Here is a 23,057-nt window from a genome sequence, read left to right as displayed (position 1 = left end):
GGGAGGGCTTCAGAGGAATCGACATATACTCTCGCTCTCTCTTGTTGGATCAATGCGACAGCGACTACAAGCTGTGATTGTTACGAATGGCGGATATACTCATTTTTAATTAAATGTATAAAATTTGTTTAAATGAATAAATTGTACTATTTATTTGTACTTTTTTATTTACTGCTTCCGTCCCGTATGTTTTCCCGGAATATAAAGTGTCCTATATTCCAGAACATATTCTATCTGTGTGCAAAATGTTATCCAAATCTGTTTAGTCATTTTTACGTGAAAGAGTAACAAACATCCATCCATACCTTAGAGAAATCAGCCAGATCCATACACACAAACTTTCGCGTTTATAATATTAGTAAGAAGTAGCATTACTACTATGCACTCTCTTTTATAAGAGACAATGTCCTAATCTCCAATGTTACACGAGCATTCACGAAGGGATATGAGGTTTCGTGAAAAGTTGGTAATTATCATCCCGATTGACGACGACCGACAGCCGACTGGAACAATTTGAGGCTTACTGGATGCGAGTATATATTATTTTACTCTATCTCTTATTATTATAGCTTTTAAACGCTATTTTACTCTTTGCTAGATGCGACTTATTATGACATTCCGACGCAATATGCCATACTCAATCGGTAAAGCAGATTATCGCTCATAATGAGCACACGAAAATAGAGCTTAAGGTGACGAACCATTTCTTACCCCGACTGTACATACAAAATAAGGTATCGTGTTTAATTTTAGAGATCTGAAAATGTTCAGATTTATTGTTAAAACCAATTCAATATACAATACGTTGAATAACTTAATCACATCGCCATTCACCCCATTATCATTACCAGTAAGATATAAACAAATGTTATTTCTACTTTTGGACGATTATTTCGTCAAAAAGTGAAATAATAGTTAAATAATAATATGTTTTTTGAAGGTTTACTAATAAATAATTAATTATTTACTCATAAATCAAGCTAATTTGAATTATATCGGATTTAAAAATTATATTAATATTATCTTATTAAATGTACTAATATACTTTATTTTGTAATAAATATAATGTTGCCATAAACATATATTTCATAAGATTACCCTACCAAAAAATAAATGTAAACATACGTATTTTGGTGTTACTTAGCAACATAATATAGTTATTCAATAATATTATATTAATCTCCTGAGATAATATTTAAAATGGCTGAAGAAGAAATAATAGGAGAATTTGGAAATGGTAACTATTTTTTTTTCATAAATAATAATAAAAGATAAGTAAACAAAAATAAATGTTCTATTTCACTGAATTAAATAATGTGTAAAACATACTATTGAATGTTATTAATGTAATTTTCATTTAATTATTAAGAAGAAGAAATTATAGAAGAAGCTGCTCCCGAAGAAGTAGAACAAGAGTCAGTGGAAGACGAATCAATTCTCACTGAATACGATCCTGATGATTTTCTATCTGGTGCCGTAAATAGTTTGGATTCGACAATACCCCTTAATTTATTTGATTTTGAGTATCCTTTGCCAGTTCCATACTAATGTTAAAAAAAATGTAATTACAACGTATAGAATTGAATAATATTAAAAATTGAATTTCGGCTACTGGGACTCTGAAACAATCATTTTATCGTTGTCACAACACATGTAGAAATATGCAAGAGCATTTTTAAATATATAATAATCTGAGCCGAGATGGCCCAGTGGTTAGAACGCGTGCATCTTAACCGATGATTTCAAGTTCAAGCCCAGGCAGGCACCACTGAAATTTCATGTGCTTAATTTGTGTTTATAATTCATCTCGTGCTCCGCGGTGAAGGAAAACATCGTGAGGAAACCTGCATGTGTCTAATTTCAACGAAATTCTGCCACATGTGTATTCCGCCAACCCGCATTGGAGCAGCGTGGTGGAATATGCTCCAAAACCTTCTCCTCAAAGGGAGAGGAGGCCTTTATCCCAGCAGTGGGACATTTACGGGCTGCTAATGCTAAAAAAAAAATGCTAATGCTAATTTTTAAATAAATGTTTTTTTATTCTATTATTTAACATTATAGAATTATATGATCTACAAAATGAAATATTGAAATATTAGTTGGTACGATATTATATGTTGTTTTAGTAACAAAAGCATCGAAGTAAATAATAATAATTTCATTATCAAAATTATCGTATTTAATTCGAATGATTATGCTTAATACTCTAATAATACTAACTACTGCTCTAATAAACTAATAATAATGTGTTCCTATTAATATTAAGACATTCATATGGGTACAACTGCCAAAAGTACTTCAATATATGCGCATGTGATGATTCGGTGGTTTGTTGGGCTGCGGGCAGCATCATTGCATTCTTGGATGTTAATACAAAACAGGTGTGGTTCCGAAGAAGTTCCACAGGAGGTTCCGTGGGGGCATTGACGGTAGGTTATTAAGTGCAAGTACATACCGTATATTAGTTATGACTAATTTATATAATAACAAATAGAACTCGAACAACGTAACTGAAATAAAAAATAAAGTAACTGCCTATAAATGGGCAAATGGGCTTCTGGACAAAGCTTTCTACTTTCAACGAGAAAATTAGGAGGTTACCCTAAAGCGGGATGGTGTATTCTCATGTAGAAGAATTTCATTTGAGACATGACGATTTTTTTATCCATGAGTTTGAAATTAAAGTGTTCTGGCCACTAGGTAATATCAACCAGATTTTATACAGCCAATATAAAACGCCCACGTCGAATTAGTGGCCAATTTTATTTTATATTAAACATATTGAATCGAGTTAAAGGTGTAGTTATAAGTTACAAAATATTATATGTGAAAATAAATAATATTAACGATTAATAAAAAGTTGACAGTTTCGTTCTGTTTAGTCTTACAGAAAAGACCCAAATTATCGCATAGTGATCGCGGAAGGGAGAGAAGGTGAGCGAGATCCAATAATACTACTTTACACCTGGCCCCAAATGGAAATAGATGCAGTTCTACGCGACGGCACAGCTAATGCTTTTTCGGTCTTGGATTTCAGGTAATAATATAGCTTTATTTATTCCATACATTATAAATAATAATAACAGAAATTAACAAATAGATCTTTAATGGTAAAAATAAACTTTAAATACATTATAATAATAGTTGAAGTGCATAAATTAGACATTTGATTTTAATAATCTCTCATTCAATTGATTAAAAATTTACCATCTATTTCAGGTAGCTTTTATTAATAATTGCTAACAATATTAAACTATAACTACACTACATGGTTTTTTTTCCTAAATAGTCCTGACGGCGAGCTCCTAGCGTCTGTAGGGAAGGAACCGGATTATAACTTGACGATATGGAACTGGAAACGACATAAAATTCTTCTGCGCACGAGTGCTTTTTCGTTCGATGTTAATACTGTTATGTTTTCGCCGTACTGCCCAGGCCAACTTACAACAGCAGGTGAGGCTCACTTCGACGAGGTACTTTGCCTGTTACTTATGCTTTATATCTAGTCTAATATTATAAACCTGAAGAGATGATTTGCTTGATCGCTCTTATTTTACGGTCTATCAGTCCCATTGGGCTATAATATTCATATACTATAATATCTCGCTACGACCCTATCTAACGACATTGCCTTTTTACTAATTACTTAGGAGCTATGAATTGCAGATTATTACACCAAAATTCGACAGTATGAGTAGGCAGATTCTGTGATGAATACTAAACACTTTAACATATGAAAACTCTGTAGTACTCTCCTGAAATTAATCCGCTATCTTAGGTTAAAACATCACCATTGATCCACCCACTCACCCACTTGATTATTCAGCTCATTACACTATATCATTTTATTAAAAAAGTAGAATCATCGCAGCTATCCTAGACAGAATTTAAAACCTCTTAAAAATACATAAATAAATACTAAATGCAAATCATAAGTAGGTATATGATGTATGTATAATTAATTATACAATACAATTATGACATTATAATGCTCTTGAATGTATCATTCCAATCAGCACATGATAATTCTATTTTAATAATATCTCTTACAGGAGCGGCGCATATTAAATGTTGGAAAATGGCGCATACTTTTACGGGACTTAAATTAAAAGGAGAACTTGGCCGATTCGGTAAAACAGAAATCTGCGATGTGCTCGGTGTATATCCAATGCCCGATGAGAAAGTGTGTAAACATATAATTTATTTATAAGCTTTAAATGATCCACCTGATTATAAGTGTTTACCACTTCTAGAAATATTAATCAAGTATTTTATTGTCAAACCTAAAAACTAAACTAAACTAAAAAAACTTTGAGAACTGAGATATTATATCCCTTTGCGTCTGTAGTCATTCGCACCCTTCAAACCGGAACGCGAAAATACTAAGTATTGGTGTTTTTCCGTGAAATATTTGATACGTAAGAAATATTATAAAATACTAAAATATATATAATAGTAACAAGATAATGGAACAAAAATTGCGTAGAAGATGAAGCTTTGATTTTTGAAATGGATTCCAGATACTATCTGGTTGCGAGTGGGGTAATATTCTCGTATGGGAGGCTGGACTAGTTAAATTGGAAGTTACTCAACGTGGAAGAAAAACCTGCCATAAAGCACCAATCGTTTGTACTCTCTTTTAAAATTCATAGAATTTAAGGATTTTTGTAACGCAATTTTAATGAAAATCTAAATTTTAAATGTTACGAACAAAAATGTTATTTATATTTAATTAAAATACAATATTAAAAAAAAAACTTTACTAACGAAATTATTTTTTTTTTATTATCTGAACTTCATAAATTAATTACATGTTGTGAACAAATTGGTTATGATGTCGATGATGATATTATTTTTATACGTGTGTCTAAAAAAAGAGTGCAATGTTTTCAGGGTTCATGTATCTGTGAGTATTTTTTTATTACCCCATAATTTTTAATTTTCGAACAAATTTGGATGTATGGTTGAGTTGTAATATATATTCTTAGAAACCTTGTATCACGAGTGATGATAGTTATATTTTTTTGTACTTTTTGTACGTCATTTTTTGGCAGGGTATTCTTTTCTTTTTATTATTTGTGTAATATGTTTATTATTTATAATATTTCAGGTACAATTTATGTTAAGCCCGGCTGGTGATGAAGTCACCACAATCGCTCGTGACGGATATATTCGTGCTTGGTATTGGGACACAGTAGACCAAGCTGATCCACCTGAAGACGATCCATACGTAGAATTGAATCCGGTTGCTGAAACTTATGTAATATACTTTTTAATTTTTTGACTTTTTCGATATATAGACTGTAAATGTCCCAATGCTGAGAAAAGGTCTCTTTATCTCTTAACGTACTCCGAATGGAGCTTATTCCAATTTGCTGCTCAGATACGTTTTGCTTGATATGCAATGCAGCAAAACCTCAATATAAATTATTTTAAATTGTTATAAGCACATAAAAATTCAATGATGCTTGCACGGGCTCCAACTTGAAATCCATTGTCAAGATTAAGTGTTCGGCCACTTAACCATCTAGGCTTATAATATATTGCATATTTATATTTAAATGGTATATATTTGAACCTAACCTCGTTATACAAAGTCTACTTATTTGCAGGTACCAGGATGTCAAATAATGTGCTTGAAGCACCAACATGATATGTACTGGTACGCTCAAGTAAGTAAAAAAAAAAGTAAAATACCCATTATTTAGTATCTTGCAAATGTAAAGGTTTTTAATTTAAATAGTCTTTGAAAATTCTTGAAATTGTGTTTTTTAATAACTTACCCAGCCAGGTTACCATAGCAAATATAACTCCCATCTTACCATGGCAGTCATTCCTGACGGATAATAGCCAACTCTGCAGGAACACTAGATATTATAAAAAAAAGTCCTCCTGCCTTGTCTGTACCCGATAAACCCAAAATCTACCTACTACTAATACTAGAATAGATTTTATATGGTTTTCACCAATGGATGGAGTTATTCATGAAGAAGGTTTAGGTGTATAACTAATTACAATTTTTTATGAATAGGTCGAAATATAATGATGATTGTCGATATTGGCGGAAAAAAATTACGCCGACTAATAGAGATATTATTATATATGGACATTTTATCTAGACCCTTATTCTACCCGTACAAATTGACTGATTAGGTCTGGTAGCTAGTATATTGTAATTTAAAAGTTTGTGCAAACTCAGGCACACTATCTGTACGTGTTTTTTGATGCACATCGGTATAAACACTACCAACTTCTAAGCTTCGGGTTGGTTTTAAGATTTTTTGTTGGAAAAACCTAGTAACTTTTTTTAGGCCCGACACGGTATTTTTATTCAGGGCTTTGGAATCAACAAGGCCATAAAATTGCTACATTAACTACCTACATCAACTACCTACATCTTATGAGCAAAACTAAAGGTGATCAAATAGAAAAATAATCTGAGTAAAACTTTTAGGATGCCAATGGTGGAATCTGGACTGTTGATATAGAAATAGACAAATTACAATGTAATCATACAAAGATTATGACATGTCATGCCAGTGGTATAGTAGCGATGGCTGCATTACGCACATGTCCAATACTAGTTAGCGCTGGATGTGACGGAGCGTTGCATGCATATAACACTGAGACTCACGCTCTGCTTGCAAAGTACCAGTTCCAGGCAGCCATTACTTGTATGCTCTATCCTCCATCAGACGTAAGTTATTATTATTCTCTATCTACATTTAAATATCAATAAAATACAAGAAGACCGTGTTATTACTTAGTTATTTTAGGCATAGAATCTAACTTTGGCAATATATATTGTATTCATTATTTAACATTATATCATGATATATCAATACACTACAGTATCACCAAAAAACATTTAAAAATGTTGATATATCTAGTATCTGATGTCTATATATCTTATAATATCTCGACGAGACTAGATAAGAATTAGCATGTTTTATTTATCAGGTCGATGCAACTTCACGAATAATATTGGTCGGATTTGCTGATGGGATCATGCGAACACTGCTTATTCATCCGGAGCGTCTTCAGGCGCAATCAACGTTAATAGAAGTTCGTGTACATTCTGATCTCACTGTTCACAGTGAAGACTCTATTCATGCTGACGTCATAGATCTGATATCGGTTAGTTTTGAAAATATTAAGTTAATTAAATAACTCTTAACTCTTTCCAAACTCGTATGTTTTTATCAAGCGTCTGTTTCTATCTTTTTGAATTTTTTGAATTAATTCTTTATTTTTTTTTTCATTTCCACCACATTGTAGTCCTATTAAGGTCTTGTATATAATGTCTTAAAATCCAAAGATGAACAATTTGGTTTTATTGACCAATTTGCCTCTCAAATTTGTATCAAAACATATAATTTCTAAACTTACATACTTGAAATTCTGACAGATACCAATTTCCAAAAATTGAGGCAATAAATCAAATTATGGAATATTAATTTTCAGTTGTTAAAACCACACTCTAAGTCCTTAACGCAAATAACAATAAATGAGCAGCGAACGTTACTTGTGACCTGTGGAGATGACAGCACGATATTTTTATACCATTTGGAATTAGGAACGCCTTTTAAGCTTCATAGATTGGGTTTTATACAAACTCCTAACAATGTAGCTTATATGACTTGGAAGCCAAATGAAGTGAGTAGGAAGATTTAACAGAAATTAAATAGAGCAGTATTTTTATTTTATTTATAATACGTAGAGTGTTTATAAGAAATACTACTTCAGATTTATAAATTTTGAAGTTGGAGTTAATTATTTTCCTTTTTTAAGTTGTACTAAATTTAGACGAAATAAAAATGTAAATGTAATGCGTCAATTGAAGGAACGTGTTCTTCTTCTGTGTGGTGAACTTGGACTTATTATCGAAGCTACGCTGCCAGATATCCCTATAAAAAAATACAATGAAATCACTACTTTTAAACAAGAATTTGTTTCAACTGAAGAAATAGTTGTAAAAAAATATTAGTAAGTATCGAGAGGAATCTTTTTTTTTAATTATATTCTAGATGCTTAATGATGAAATTTAGAAGGAATTTCAAATAAAATAAAAAAGTTTTATCTATAAAAAAATATTTCAGCATGCGTAATAGACCATTCCCGACCGAAGAAGATTTAGCAAGTATTGATGAAGAAGCTCTTAAAGCTCAAGAGGAAAGTGAAAAAGATAAAGATGAAGAAGAAGAAGAATATATTGGTGAAATACAATTAGGTAACTTTACGCTCTAAAATATCTCACAAAGCACTCCTAGTGAATGTTGTCTATCTTCCCTTGACGCAAAAGGAAGGTAACTTAAATAGCTAACAGTGTTTACCATTACCATGCAGTGGCCCATTATTTGCCAGTCTGTTATATTTCAATTTAAGAAAATTACATTAGACTATTCCAAAAAAAGGAATTCATTTCAGAAAATAATTTTAAGCATTTAAAAACATTTTCTAAATATAATATTTATTGTAAAGTAGTTTTATATAATGATAAAAAAATAATTCATTATAAAGTATAAATTAAATAACATAAGACTTGTTTTAGTGGAGAGTGAAAATGAGTCGGGTACTACCATAACATGGGCTCAGTATTGCGATGAAGGTATATGGATAGTGCAACAACATACTGGAGCGCTGTTGCTCGTCAGACCTGGAAATAATAAGATAATAAAATATGGACCTATCCCTGGCGCTTGGTGTGATGATATTACAACTTTAAAGTTCATGTATGTGTTCAGATTTTTTTTACCAAATATAATGCCGAAGTGTGATGGTAATCTAAAGCTCAATAATTTTCGACGGGAATACCTAAAATACCGTTTTACTTCAAGATCTTACTTGGGGAAATGTATAGCAAAAACACTAAATGAATAGCGGGTAGTTACCTGTAGTAGATTTACTTGTAAATGTTTTTTAAATGATCGACAATATCAAATCAATAATGATAGACAGTAAGAAATCAGTATTTAACTCCTTAATTCCTTTCTAACTTAATGCATGTGTATAAATAAATTAATATTCAAATATACTTTATGATTAATTGATTTATGACCATAAATACCGTTTTTTTAATGCCAAGTTGTGAGGATCGCTATCTCGTGTTGGGAACGAACTCAGGATACATTCGCGTAGTGCGCATGCCTTTTGAAGAAGAAGATACGCCAGAATACCATTACTTGACGTGGAAAATGGCACAGCAGAAACTACTTAAAAAGCTCAAAGGAAGACGATTAGCGAAGGAAGAGGTGAGTTTTGTAAGAATTAAAACACACGTAAAAATCCAAGATGTAGGTTGATATCCAGACGAGAACTATTAAATTATCAGATTCAATTTTATTAACAATGAATATGTAGAGTAATTATCTGCCACATGTGAATTGGCCAATTCGCAACAGTGTTAAACCTTCTCTAAAAAGACAACGAGGCGTTTGTAAAGACTGTGGCAATACTATTTAAGAAATGACTATTATTCTTATTGTTGTGTTTCAGAATCAACCGACCCCAAGAATAGATTTTATTGATTATTACTATCTTCCAATTCATGATCGCTACACGGGAGCTATAACTTGTCTGGAATTTAGTTTTGATAACAAGTAAGTTATAAAATAAATAATATAATTATAAAATATATATATTAATCCAGATCATAAAATAGTCACTGAATATTTTCAGATATTTATACACAAGTGGGCGAGATGGTAATATTTTCTCGTTCATTATTAACTTTTCGGAACCTTTAATTACTTTCCCTTCTTTTGAGCCAGAAAAAGAAACTACCGTAAGTATTTTCTTCGTAAATAAAGACATAGATGTAATAGATGTTTATATAGTTTTTATAATACTAGTTTTGCTGTTATAGAAAGTAGAAAAGATTAAAGAACCCAGTACTGTTGACGGAGAACTAATGTCGCATGAGCAACTCAAACAAAAGGAAGAGTACGACAAGATGATATCGATAGCCAACGCTCACAAAAAACGTGTTCGCGACCAACTCGCGGAGTTGACCGCTGAATACACTAAACTTATTAAAGCGTAGGTATTTTACATACATTTCGACTGATGATTTTCAACGTAAATGGTTTTTCAGTAGATTTTTTTTCAAACGTTACGTTTATATCAATCTATTAAATAGTTTCGCTTTTTTATTTTATAATAACACATCTTAAATTAAACACATCATCACATCATTCATCACGTTATTGAATAGAAATTTGTTGTCTAAATTCGATTGTAAGCCTTATCCACTTTCGATTTAAGAATTGAATGACTTATCTCATTCATAGACGCTATTATTATATCGTCCTAAAAAGTTTACGTTAGTAATATTACGTTATATCGTCCTAAAGAGGGGTTGCTTATAAGTTGATGATATTAACAGGAACCGATCTCTACCATATTCACAACAAATGGATGTAACTCTGGACCCTCGTCCGCTTGTGGTACAAGAGCAGGAATTGGAAGAAGCAAAAGCGCTCACTCGTCGTAAGCTGGCACATCAGCTAGAAGCCTCAGACTTAGCTCTGCACAAGATGTACTCAAGAAATATCATACAACTTGATGTGTTCCCGTTCACTTTAAAGGCTATCAGGTCAGTCATATCCCGGTATCTGATTGGTCAATCAAGTACTTTTAATTTGTTTATTGTTTTGTGGTAATATTAAAGATATCTGATTTAAATATAAATTTTCATTAGATGATTTGAATTAGTTTTGCGTTTTATGTGGCCATCTATGATGAATTGATGACACAGTATTAATGTATAAAACTTATAACATTCACACGACATAAGTTTCATTCAATCTTCTTCAATATTCAAGTATATTGTTATACATATATCACATTATATGTATAACAATTTTCTATGTTTACAAATACACTGATACATAGTTTGGCTGGAAGTGAATCACGTGAAGTCATTATAAATTAATCGATACTTTTTTAAATAACTTTAAACGGCTTTATTCCCTTCGACAGATTTGAAACTCTAAATTTTGATAATATTCTTGTAGTTCGGGGTAAGTTCAATCAATAGCTCAAACTCTCTTGCGTTTCCAATGCTTATATTGTAACACGCAAACGAACTATAATTAAAATATGTTTATATGCAAAAGGGATCCCGAAATTATGATAAGACCATTACGACAGAAAAATCTATCCAAGGCGTTCACTGCCCAACTTCAAGAAGTTCATCAGAAAATGTATGAAGCATCACTTCGCGGACGGTACTGTGAAAAAATATTTCATTACTCCTTTACCCGTTACTATTATTTCATTATTTTTAATCATTGTGCTTAACTCTTTTTTACACGCAAACATTAGGAATTTAGACCTATTTGCATTAATCGAGAGAGAGAAAAGGTAAAACAGAATACTATAATTATTAATAACGCGTACATATTTATTTAGCAATTGTTATTCAAAGAATAAAACTATCTATTTAGGAGAGCAGAATCCTCTACTCAGAAAGCGGTAGCTAAGAAGTTATCATTAGGACCTCCTCGCGTCGCGTCATTTTTGCTGGGCCTACCGCCGAATCCACCTCATCCTCTGAAGAAAGCACTACGGAACTATTACCAGAGACTCAACCGTCATCATATTCAATTCATTGAGGTATGTTGAGTATTACTCAAAAAATAATATTTATAAGTTTAAAACTTTAATAAATTTGATTTGATGGTATGTAATTTATCAATAATGTCACGTCGTATCAATTGTATCTAAAGATATATTGGTTTGTTTCGTTTAGTGGCAAGAACATTTGTCGCGAAAACCAGATTCTCATGCGTTACCTCCAGGCGCTGCAGATGCTTTAAAAGAAGCCGAAGAAACCATTGGTAATCGCGTTTTGAAAACACAACCTGACTACGTAGCGCCACAAGGTCACAATACACAGCTTCGTATCTGTCTTACACGTAAAGAAGTGAGTTTAACTACGAGTTCAACCTTATCTGCTTTTAAAAGTCAATCCAAAGCAACAAATAGTCAAGACATTTTAGCTAGTCCCTAAACTAATAAAAAGCATTATAAAACAGGAATATTTAGAGTCGCCTGTAACAATGATCAATTGAATAAATGCTCGAAAAAAACTTAATAACTTTTAATTGGCCCAACCAAAGGCCCTATAACAGAACCTCATTGTTTGAAGCCTTATAAACCAGCAATTAGACCAACAATCCAAAATTAAACGTCAAAAGACAAACGAACCAGTGTACCAAAATTTTTCAAGTTGTATGTAATAACTTGACACAATATATTTATTATTTATAATTATGATGACGTTACTTTTAGATATACGATAATAAGCGAGAATTTAACGAGAAGGTATTGAAGCTACGAGAGCAAAAAGTTAGACTAGTTGAAAAAATGCAAGCAATTGGGAAGCGTTTGGCAGAAATACGGGTCGAAATTCCTCACAAACTTGCCAATCAACCGCCCCCCGTGCCAATCATTGATGACAACCTAGAGTTTCCGGAAAAAAATCTTGAGGTAATTTAGTTGGCATACTTCAACATTTGATGAGAACTGAGACGGCTTTGTGGTAGAACATAATAATATAAAATTTACTTAAAATTACAAGAATTCTGGCTCGATCGAGCATTACTTTATGTAAATAATAATAAAACTCAAATTCCTTTATTCAATATAGAAGCACTTACTTATTGATAGTCCAATTAAACACTACCACCGGTTCGGAAGAGAAAATACCATGACCTGAGAAGAACCGGCGAAAGAATCTCAGCGGGTCATTATTGACAATTTTATTATTTACATATATTGAATATGAATAGAAATAACCAGGAGGCGATCGTTAAATTCCCAAGATAAACCAAGATATCTTTCGTATGTTGATGTGAATTCACGTCACGTGCACATCTACCAACCCACATCGTAGCAACGTGCTTGAATAAGTCACAAACCTTCTTAAAAGGAGAGGACGAGTTTGCCCAGCATTATATTATATTTTAGATTAACATTTATCTAATTCATAATAATTAATTACATAAATAAAAACTTATACTTGATCATAAAATGAGATTATAAAATTTTAGATAAAACCTGAAATCACAGTTCAGGCTGGACATCGTGCGACTACAGCACGAAAACCGCAAGAACGAAGACGATCTATGATGTATCCACAACAGCGAGTTCGTCAGCCGAGAGTTGCTCGCTTCGTTCCTATAACCGGTAAATATTAAATAAGCAATTTAAATACATTATTTTTAAAATAGAATTATACTGTTAGTCCATTCATTACGTCAGAAAAATCGGGCTAGAAATGCAAATGAACCAAGTAAGCCAAATTTTGGATATTACTTGGGGAGGGGCTAGAAAAGCTTAAGTTCATATTGTCGACCAAAATAACCTTGTGGGTTTTCCGCCATCTAGAAAAAATGGTTAAATTCAGTTTTTTTTTATCATAACTCGGTTCCCCGTCGAGATACGAAAATTTCGTTGAGATTTTTAAGCATGGGGAGTTTGGCCACGGTGTACCTATATTGTAAAGAGAGAATATTAGTAATCTGCATAGAGAATTTGTGTAAACAGTTCGAGCCCCGAAGCTCTTGATCCTCTTAAGTGAGACACGAATCAAACGAATTTACAAACAAAACCTGTTTCCAGGGTTCATGTATGCATACATGATTCAAAATAAAGAAATTAAATTCAAATCATCGACATCATTAAATATTACTTATTTTGACTACGAGGTGGTTACTATAAAAATGAAATAAATGCTAAAAGTTACATTTTCCGTATAGAATCCCGGCCACTCACTGCATCTTGGGAGCTTTTGAAACCGAAACAAGACCAAGAATCATCTCCAATTGAAATTGAAATTCGAGAAAGGCGAATTGAAAGGTAAACGATTATCACTAGGATCGTTAACAATTAGCTGAATAATAAACCAGTCAATAACACCATTATTTGAAGTTTACCTACATAACATAACTAACTGATTTTTTCTTAACAGTTTGTTTTTACGTACATAACTTTATCTAAAACGAATTGCACGCATCGTCCTCTCCTGCAATACAATAATGGTATTAATATCGGCTGCATTACCCCAGAGTAAAATGCCATATGACATTATACTGTGGAAATAACTAAAATACAGGCGAGCTATGTCAACATCAGCAAATAGTCTGATTTTTTTAACGCGATGGGTGCAGAGCAGTCTTGTCGTATATATATTTCTTAAATATATTTGATGTTAATAAACAAAAAGACTACATCTAGAACAATATCTCATTATTTAGGCATTTATATGAGCAAGACGTACTGATAGTGGATGCTGACATCTTGGTTCAGGAGTTCGACTCCAGGCTTCGACAACTTCAACGAGAACGTATACGTGTGCAGGTAATTTTCAAGAGCTAAAAATTGTCGATATTGTTGCTAAGATGATGTTTTGATTAAGATCATAATTGTAATTTAAATCCTAAAATATTGGAATATTTCCCACATATTTTCACCTCATGCAACCTTTAAAGATATCCGGACATTTTAGTTTTAGTTTTGGGAGTGCAATAAAAAACATAATAACTAGAAATATTACAGGAGAAAAATCAATTACTGGAACTGCATCTATACCAGTTACACAGGGAAATGACTGTGTTAAACCGTTTTGAGGCTCACGAAGATCGTTTAGCAGAGAGGGTCTACGCTAAATTGATGCAGGTATTAAACTTATTTATGTACAGACAAATCGCTATAATCGTACTATACAATTATTTTTGTTTGCACCTTTTTTAAGTATGATTCTCTCATTTGCTTATAAGCAATCGCCTTTAATAATAAAGTCGCCTTATATTGATATAGAAATATTAATTTTGTAATTGTATTCAATACTTTTTATCGTATCAAATTACTTGAGGTTCTTCGGTTTTGTAAGTAAGGATTAATAAAAGTTAGTAATATATAACCCGATTCTCTGAATACAAACGACTTTATATAGCGATATGAAATTCAAGATATTAATTGTTATATTCCTTAAAATACATGTAGGTGCGAAATGTAAATGACCAGATAATCGATTGTGAGCGTCGAATTGAAGAACACAAAGCGGAAAAGGAACGGCTCGATCTGGCGTGTCAGGAATTACAGAGACAATTCAAAAAATTAGTGCAAGATAATAAATTCGCTGATTTCCTCCGAAGAATATTTAAGAAGAAATATCGACCCCCACGCGATAGAAATGAAGATGGTAATGAACATAATACAGATATATAAATATTTAATAATAATACCTATCTATTTAAAAAAAAAAAAACTTAATACACTTTGTGTTATGAAATAATTCATATTTTATTTGGTTTGAACAGAATCGTCTGAATCCGAATCCAGTTCGTCTTCAAGTGAAGAAGAAGACGAAGGCAGTTTAGACAGCCGAGATATTGGACCGATAAGACTAGATCCGAACATCTGTCCAGAGGGTTGTGATCCTGATATTTACAATAAGACTTATGAGCTTAGAAATACAAGGTAAACCAATTAAACGTACATACAATTTGGATAATGTTAACGACTTTTTTAGAAATAATAAAACATTTATTCATATTTCTTAAACCGAAATGTATTTTTACTCTTTAACAGTTTCCATTTTAGTTGTAATAATACGATTTATTTTCCTAATATTTAGACATAAACATGAACAAGAAATGCTGGAGCAGGATCGCTTGGTAGACCTCCTGCGGAAAGACATCGATGCACATAACAAAATCAAGAGAAAGTTTTCAACGCAATTAGAGAAAAGGAAACAAGAATTGAGAGAATTTATGGTACGTCGATTGCTTTTTTTTAAGATACCTGTTGTTTATTTTCTTGATTTGCAACGAAAATAATTAAACATTATTCAAATGAAAGTATCATTGGCACAGTGGCAGGACTACTAATTCTAATAGCAAAACCATTCCAACTGAGTGTGTGTATGTGTCAAATAAAGTCTGGAATACTTCATGTAAATTACGCATTACAACAGTCCATTATATGTACTTATATAGTAGTTAAGTTAATGATAAACGTTCAAAAAAATCAAATGAATATGTATGTTCTTATAGATGGAAAAACAGAGCTGCATGAACGAAGTTGACCAAGTTGTGATACTACGTTACGATCAGATACGAGCTTCGGCTATACGCGGATGCACTGGACCCGGGGGACTGTCGCAAACGGTCGTATTTCCAGAGAAGATGCTTAGCAAGCTGCGGCGGAGAGTACTGGAATTGCAAGACGAGATTCAACAACAGAAACAACGACAAAAGTAATTCCTACCTACAGTAGGTAAACCTAAGTAAAAAAAAAAAAAACTGATATTTTCATCATCCGATAAGATAGAGTACTAATGGACTATGTAAGTAAAGGAATAGGTAGGTAAGGTATTTGCACACAAATTACATTATTTTGCACTATATTTCCTGTTCAGACGGGCAGCATTCTCTAGTATATTACTTAAAATTAGTAAGATATTGTATAATATTCGAATGAGACCCTGTATCGTTCAGAGTGAACCGCACCCACCTGTTCCGCATGAACGTGGACCTGCGCGCGATGGAGGCGCGCGCGGCCGAGCTGGGCGCCGCCATGCGCGATGTGCTGACGCGCAAGCTGGGCCGCCCGCGCCGCGTGGACCGCGCGCTCGACGACTTGCTGCGCCGCCTCGCGCGCCGACACAAGTTCTCCGTCGCGCTCGACGTGCTGCCGCACATGCTGGCGCAGCTCACGAGCTGGCGAGTGAGTCTCGCTTCAGCATTAAATATAAGTCCTCATAATCTAGTTTAAATAATAATACAAGCAGTAACTATTTTCTTGATATCACTTATATTCCTATTATCTCCCTTAATTCTAAGAATGGGGATGAGTATAGTTAAAAGGTTGACGATGAAAACTGTAACATTCCCATTGCTAGGTCAGTATCCCATCCAAACCTGTCGCTATTCATGCTCTACTTTTTTAGAAGAAGTTTGATTAAAATAAGCCCGATATAATACTTGTATGATAATATATAAAAACTATAACAGGAACGTCACAGTGGACTGGAACAGAAATATCTAACCATCCTGAATCGATATTCTGATCGACTTCGACTCGCTGCGGCTCTACAGGCTGAAGTATATCCACAAAAGGTAATATCAAATTACCACAGGCAAAAATAAAAACATTTTCCATGAGTATTATTTTAAAAGGATGTGTATTTATTGATTCAGCAAGCAAAAGATTGGACTATTATGGCTGGAGGTTACGAACCTGAACAGTACCAGCGTGACGTCATCCGCCTGCGTATTATTCGATCTCAACAATGGCAACAAATTCAGGTTTGATAACAAAGAAAGCATATACATATCGATACAAATAAACAAGAAATCATGTTGTTTTTTTTTTGTAATGCCTTACGGAATAATTTACTCAACAAACGTAAAACTTAGACCATAAGATGCATTTAGCTGCGATTCGCAATTTCCTCTGCCTTAAATTGAGAGTATTGACGTGATGAATTTCATACTATTTTATAAAAAAGCAAATAATTTTGATTACGCAGGCCTTAGAAGAAGAAATTCACCAGTTACGCTTGAAACCTTTGTCGCAGATCTCAACAATGTCTGTATTATCGCCACCTGTGTCAGATCGCTCGGAAATTAACCTCAAGATTGTACACGCGACTGCGAGACCGTTGCGACAGAAATATTTTCCTATGTAAGATACTGAATTTAAGTTGAAATATTCATTGATTTTGAATTACATAATATACAAACATAACATTAGCAACCTGTAAATTTCCCACTGCTAGGCTATGTCTCTTTGAGGAGAAGGCTTGGAGCATATTCCACACCGCTGCTCCAATGCGGGTTGGTGGAATACACATGTGGCAGAATTTCGTTGAAATTAGATACATGCAGGTTTCCTCGCGATGTTTTTCTTCAACGAGCACGAGATGAATTATAAACACAAATTGCAATGAAAATTCAGTGGCGCTTGCCTGGATTTGAACCCGAAATCATCGGTTAAGGTACACGCGTTCTAACTACTGGGTCATCTCGGCTCTTTTTTAAATTACGTTGTTCGTAATTTTATTGTGATGTGTGAAGGACGACGTGTTTTTCGTGTCTTTAGTGTATCTCTTTCTTTTAGTTTACGTTAATTTTTATGTGCCTGGTTTTTATTTTTCGGCAGCATAATAATTTTCATTAAGTACTTAGATAGGTAGAAAAATACTTCAAACTAGTTTAGTGTGTCGTGTTCAATACTTTGTTTTCATTTTTTTATGAAAGCTCCGTTAATATACTTATTCTGGATGGCAGAATTGTCTACGAGACATATAAATAGCTTTCTACAAACGTAGTGACTACAATTCATTGTGTTAAGATGAAAAAATACTATAGTTTTAATAGCCAATTAGACAATTTCTCTCTGTAAGTATTTACAAACGCTTAATGCGGCTTTACTAAACTTTTTCTGAACACACGCAGAACTCCTCTGGGCTCACAAGTTAAGATAGTGTACGAGGTGAATTTGATGAAACTGTTATATGATTGCTTGGATCTGATGCGAGTGACCCGAGATGACGCTGAGGAACTTTTGCAAGAGCTGACGGCTGAGCTGACAAAAGTTGTTTCAGGGTATGCAATAACTATCTAAGTGTAACTTTAACAAATAAGATTAATTAAATATAATTTATTACACTCGACTACCACTAAACTCAGTATTTTTGTGTACCGGCTTAAGTGAGCCAGTGTAATTACAGGTAAAATGGACATTACCTTCTTAGCTAACCTTATCACAATTAGCGATCTCTCGCACAGCAACCTCAGCGGGAAACAGTTTGATAATCATAAAATTTAATGATATACCTAAACCCTGTCTTTAATTAAATTGTGTGACCATTAAACTCTTATAAATATAATTTCAATTTTAATTTAATATAATTATGCGAGGAAATATAATTGAATGTGATTCCAGTGCCAAAACTCGTTTCGAAGTCGTAGACGCGTTAGTCCGAAAGTGGTTACTCAAATATGGCGGAGACCCAAGTCTTTACAAGAAACAGACGCGCGCCTTCGATGCTCTCGCCACTTTGGCTGATCGACTAATTAAACAACATGTAAGTCAGAATATAATTAAATGGACAAAATCAAAATATGTTTTATTTAAGTACCATGAAAGCACTTTTCGTCATGTTATATTGTTTTAAATGTAAAGCTACCATCGGTTCGGAAAGTAGATTCTAGAGAAGAACCGGCAAGAAGCTCAGTAGTTTCTATTTTTCACCATTTTAATTACCGAGTATATCTGTAAAGAACAATGATTTTTTTATATATTCTGCCTAGTAGTTAATAAATTGGTAGTTAGTACATGATTGAATTTATACATGTTTAATCTGTGTAAAATGTCATCGATGTGCCCAGTGAAAATTATAATTTAAATTAGATCGTAATTCGATATTTTCACAGCGACGTATTGTATTAAATAAAAAAAGTAACAGTCTGTAGATAACTCACTTCTGGAAGGTTTAGAGCTTATTGCATCACGCTGTACTAATGCGGATTTGTACACATGAGGCAGATTAACATTCGATATTTGTAGGTTTCCTAATAATGTTTTCCTTGGTCGCCGATCACGAGAATGTGCTTAAGAATTATTCGATAGCGTAATTTTTTGAACTGTCAGTGAAGTATGTGGGCTACTCGACGGGATCTAAGCAATATGGATTACATTGCTGGACAAAGGCATGTCTTTTTAAGCAGAAGAATCCTTTAACTTTAGTCTGCTCTGTTGTATATCCTCTCATAGACAGTACGAGACAACCAATGAAATGAGTTGCATCGCAGCGTTCGATTGAATATTTTTAAAATATTTTACTGAGTCTATATCAATTTACGCTATCGTATTATATATTAATACTTTGTGTATTATAAAATATAATTTTATTATTACTATTAATTAAATTAAACATGTAACGTAATAGGTAGAAGCGATGGAAGGCATAGACCCGAAAACCCACGAAATAATGCAGTCTCTTGAAGTAGCCCTTAAAGATGTAGCCGGAGAGAAACAATCCCTTCAGGATCGTCTCGGACCAGCGCTTGCCACATTACTGCATACCGCCGAATCAGGTTAGTAAAGTAAATAATTTATTTACTCGGTAATAAGCAAATTATATTAAGAATTTCTAAATTAGCCAAAACTTTGAGGTTTTGAAAAATAAACTCGTAGATTATAATGGTGTTTCTTTGTGCCGAACTATAACACTCGGACAAAAAGGTACGGTACTGACCACATTTCATATTTTACATAAAATATAGTACTGATAGATGTCTTGCTAAGTATATGAGAAATCATGATGAATGACGTCTTATGCAGCAGTACATGTGTTATCACATTTATAATAACTATTCTGTCAAATTATTATAATTGTGATTGTATTTCATTATATTATACTCTGTGCAAAGATTATTAATAATAAAGCCCTTTAGAGCGATTTTAGTTACTCTAAGATGTTTGCCGATGACACAGACTAACTATGAATACTAAATTATTCTGTACTGCATAATAGACCTAGTGTTGTATTTAGATTGATTTTATTTTTCGATATTTTTTATTTAGAAAGCGAAGATGCCATGGCTATAACTATGACGTCGCTAGTGCAGTCTCTTGTCGATGAAGCACATCCTCTGACACCAGAATCAATCGATCGCATTGAAATTTTCAACGTCGTTGAAGATATAAAAGGTTAGGTTACTACTCGTATTTGCTAATTTTTTACTTTGTTTAGAAACCACATAACAATTTATAAATATAAATAATATTATCAAAATTGAGTACCTATAGTATTTTAAAAATAAATTATAGATTGCGGAGTAAAAGCATCAGAGGAAGAACTAAAGAACGTTGTAAAGTTGGCAATAGATTGTCTTCGCGCTCAACTGATCACCCCTGAAGAAAAGCGAGAGTTGGACAAAGAAATAGAAGACGCTCTCCATGTCGATACGGTTATATAGATATAACTTTAGTTAATTAGTTTTACAACACAGATACGTTTTATTAAGTAGACAAACACTAATTAAGAAATTTTGGAAATTTACACCCTAAGGGAGTGAAATAGGGTTGGAAAGCTTATATGGAAGTCCGACATTTTTTTAAGTTAGAACCATGATACTTTATTTTTGGAATAGTGATTAAAAATAAGTAGATGCCTATTTAAGCGTTTGGATATTATACCCTAAGGGGTGAAATTTACACCAAAGTGGTATACAAAGAGGTCTTAAATTAACGTAATATTTTAAGTTAATCTGGAAACATATTAAACTTCAAAGCGAGCAAAGCCGCGGGCAACAGCTAGTAACACAATATATTTATCTAGTGTGACCACATTTCGCGACCACTAGCATTTTGGTACCACTTTCATTTATTTAATTTGCGGCGCAGGGCTTTGTGCAAGTCCATCTGAAAAGGTACCACCCACTCATCTAGATACATACATATTGTTAGAATTCTTGTGTTTCGGTATGAACTGTGAGTGAGACAGCGTAATACACAGGCACAAGGCACATCGTAGTTTCCATGGTTTTATGGTGCATTAGCAATATAAGGAATGGTTAAATTGTTTTTAGGCGTTAATGTTTTTGGTCTTTGGTCAGTGGTGAACGGCACTGTCTCATTCAAACAGCTTACTAAGTTGAAAATAAATTGTAATGTTTAATTATTTTTTTTAGGAATCTCTAGCAACAGACCGCGACTCTTCCGACGACAAGAAAAAGACATAATAAGTATTATTAAGTTAATATGTAGAAGTTCTTAACTTAGTTTAGTGTTTCGTAGCTTAGAATGACGATAGTTCCTTGGAATTAATTTATTCTTAGCTTAAATAAACCAGAAAATAAATGTTTTCACTAAAAAAATATATTTTTTTACAAAAACTTATTAGTTGGATAACTCCTATAAATTTAAATTTAACGTCTTACATAATTATTTTTACAACACAGATATTTACCAATTTACTTTATTAAGCACATAAATATTATAAGCAAGGGATAGAATTATACAGTTATATAATTAATATACATATAATATATATTATCGCTAAATAAAGCTCGATAAACGCCCTATACCTGGATTGCAAGTAAAAACACCATTGAGAAGCAACTCATAACTTTTAGGTTGTATATATATAGCGCCGCAAATACAGCTATGCCGCTGAAGTTGTCGTATAATTTTTTTGTCAGTCGTGGTTCAATTCGTGCAAATATTTTTAGACTAAATGATTATATTTTTATAATATAAGACTTATAGTAATTAAGCTTAAAATATTTATGTGTTTTATTCGATTAAAAGAATAATTAAGAAAAATATATCATATCTTTTTCTTGTGACAGTTGTTAAATTAATTTGGGAAATTATATAAATAAACAGTGTATATCTGGGCAAGCACATTTTGAATGGGCAACTGCCTAGATAAAAAAAAAACAAACCAATAATATAAACAAATGTAATAATAATATGTGCAAACAAAGATGGTATATTGTCTTAATCTGTTTATGTAGTTCATTAATATTACCTTTGAGAAACCACAGTTTTTTTGATAAAATCGATAAAAGCCGCATCCGACTTTACTTACACAGCAATGTGACTATTATTAAAGCAATAAAAAAATCTTTAAATAATCACAAAAATAGCTATAATACAAAATATATTGGAAAGGTTCGATAACATTAGAATTCATCAAATTATTTCCTGTACTATTAAATTTATTATCTATCGATATCGTACTTGACAATTGTCAATCTGCTTAAATAGTATATTGACATCATTGAATTATAATTGTGAAGGCCACATATAGGTTAAACATTAAAATAGAGATTATTTTCAAAATAAAAAGACTATCTATATAAAAATCTAGAATAATAATGTTTTATAAATATTGATATTACAATATATTTCAAACAAATCAGAAGCTATTCGATTATATCGATTTAAAATACATAAATGTTAAGAATCATATGTATTAAATTGTCTATGACATTATTTCTTATAATATTAAAAAATAGCAATTTTCTCCTCGT

The 23,057-nt window shown here is 32.6% G+C and overlaps 1 protein-coding gene across 1 annotated transcript; it reads left to right on the top strand.

The window, feature by feature from the left end:
* Positions 1 to 1,200: 1,200 nt before the first annotated feature.
* On the top strand, positions 1,201 to 21,761 carry LOC125066395 (cilia- and flagella-associated protein 44). The gene is given in 42 exon segments (XM_047674458.1): positions 1,201 to 1,237; positions 1,370 to 1,523; positions 2,267 to 2,429; positions 2,883 to 3,037; positions 3,290 to 3,453; positions 4,053 to 4,183; positions 4,521 to 4,625; positions 5,111 to 5,260; positions 5,613 to 5,672; positions 6,455 to 6,697; positions 6,961 to 7,137; positions 7,465 to 7,656; positions 7,844 to 7,986; positions 8,100 to 8,230; positions 8,552 to 8,732; positions 9,086 to 9,251; positions 9,496 to 9,599; positions 9,679 to 9,788; positions 9,852 to 10,038; positions 10,385 to 10,594; positions 11,118 to 11,228; positions 11,448 to 11,616; positions 11,753 to 11,926; positions 12,295 to 12,492; positions 13,056 to 13,191; positions 13,764 to 13,863; positions 14,262 to 14,364; positions 14,563 to 14,682; positions 15,010 to 15,208; positions 15,327 to 15,486; positions 15,644 to 15,782; positions 16,062 to 16,264; positions 16,506 to 16,734; positions 17,022 to 17,126; positions 17,208 to 17,315; positions 17,540 to 17,694; positions 18,468 to 18,617; positions 18,958 to 19,099; positions 19,964 to 20,120; positions 20,602 to 20,727; positions 20,848 to 20,987; positions 21,711 to 21,761. Coding segments are annotated over 42 exon segments (6,138 nt in total).
* Positions 21,762 to 23,057: the final 1,296 nt, after the last annotated feature.

This window comes from Vanessa atalanta, chromosome 9 (genome assembly GCF_905147765.1).
Source record: "Vanessa atalanta chromosome 9, ilVanAtal1.2, whole genome shotgun sequence".
NCBI classification, from domain to species: Eukaryota; Metazoa; Arthropoda; class Insecta; order Lepidoptera; family Nymphalidae; genus Vanessa; species Vanessa atalanta.
This window is presented reverse-complemented; position numbering and strand designations above follow the sequence as displayed.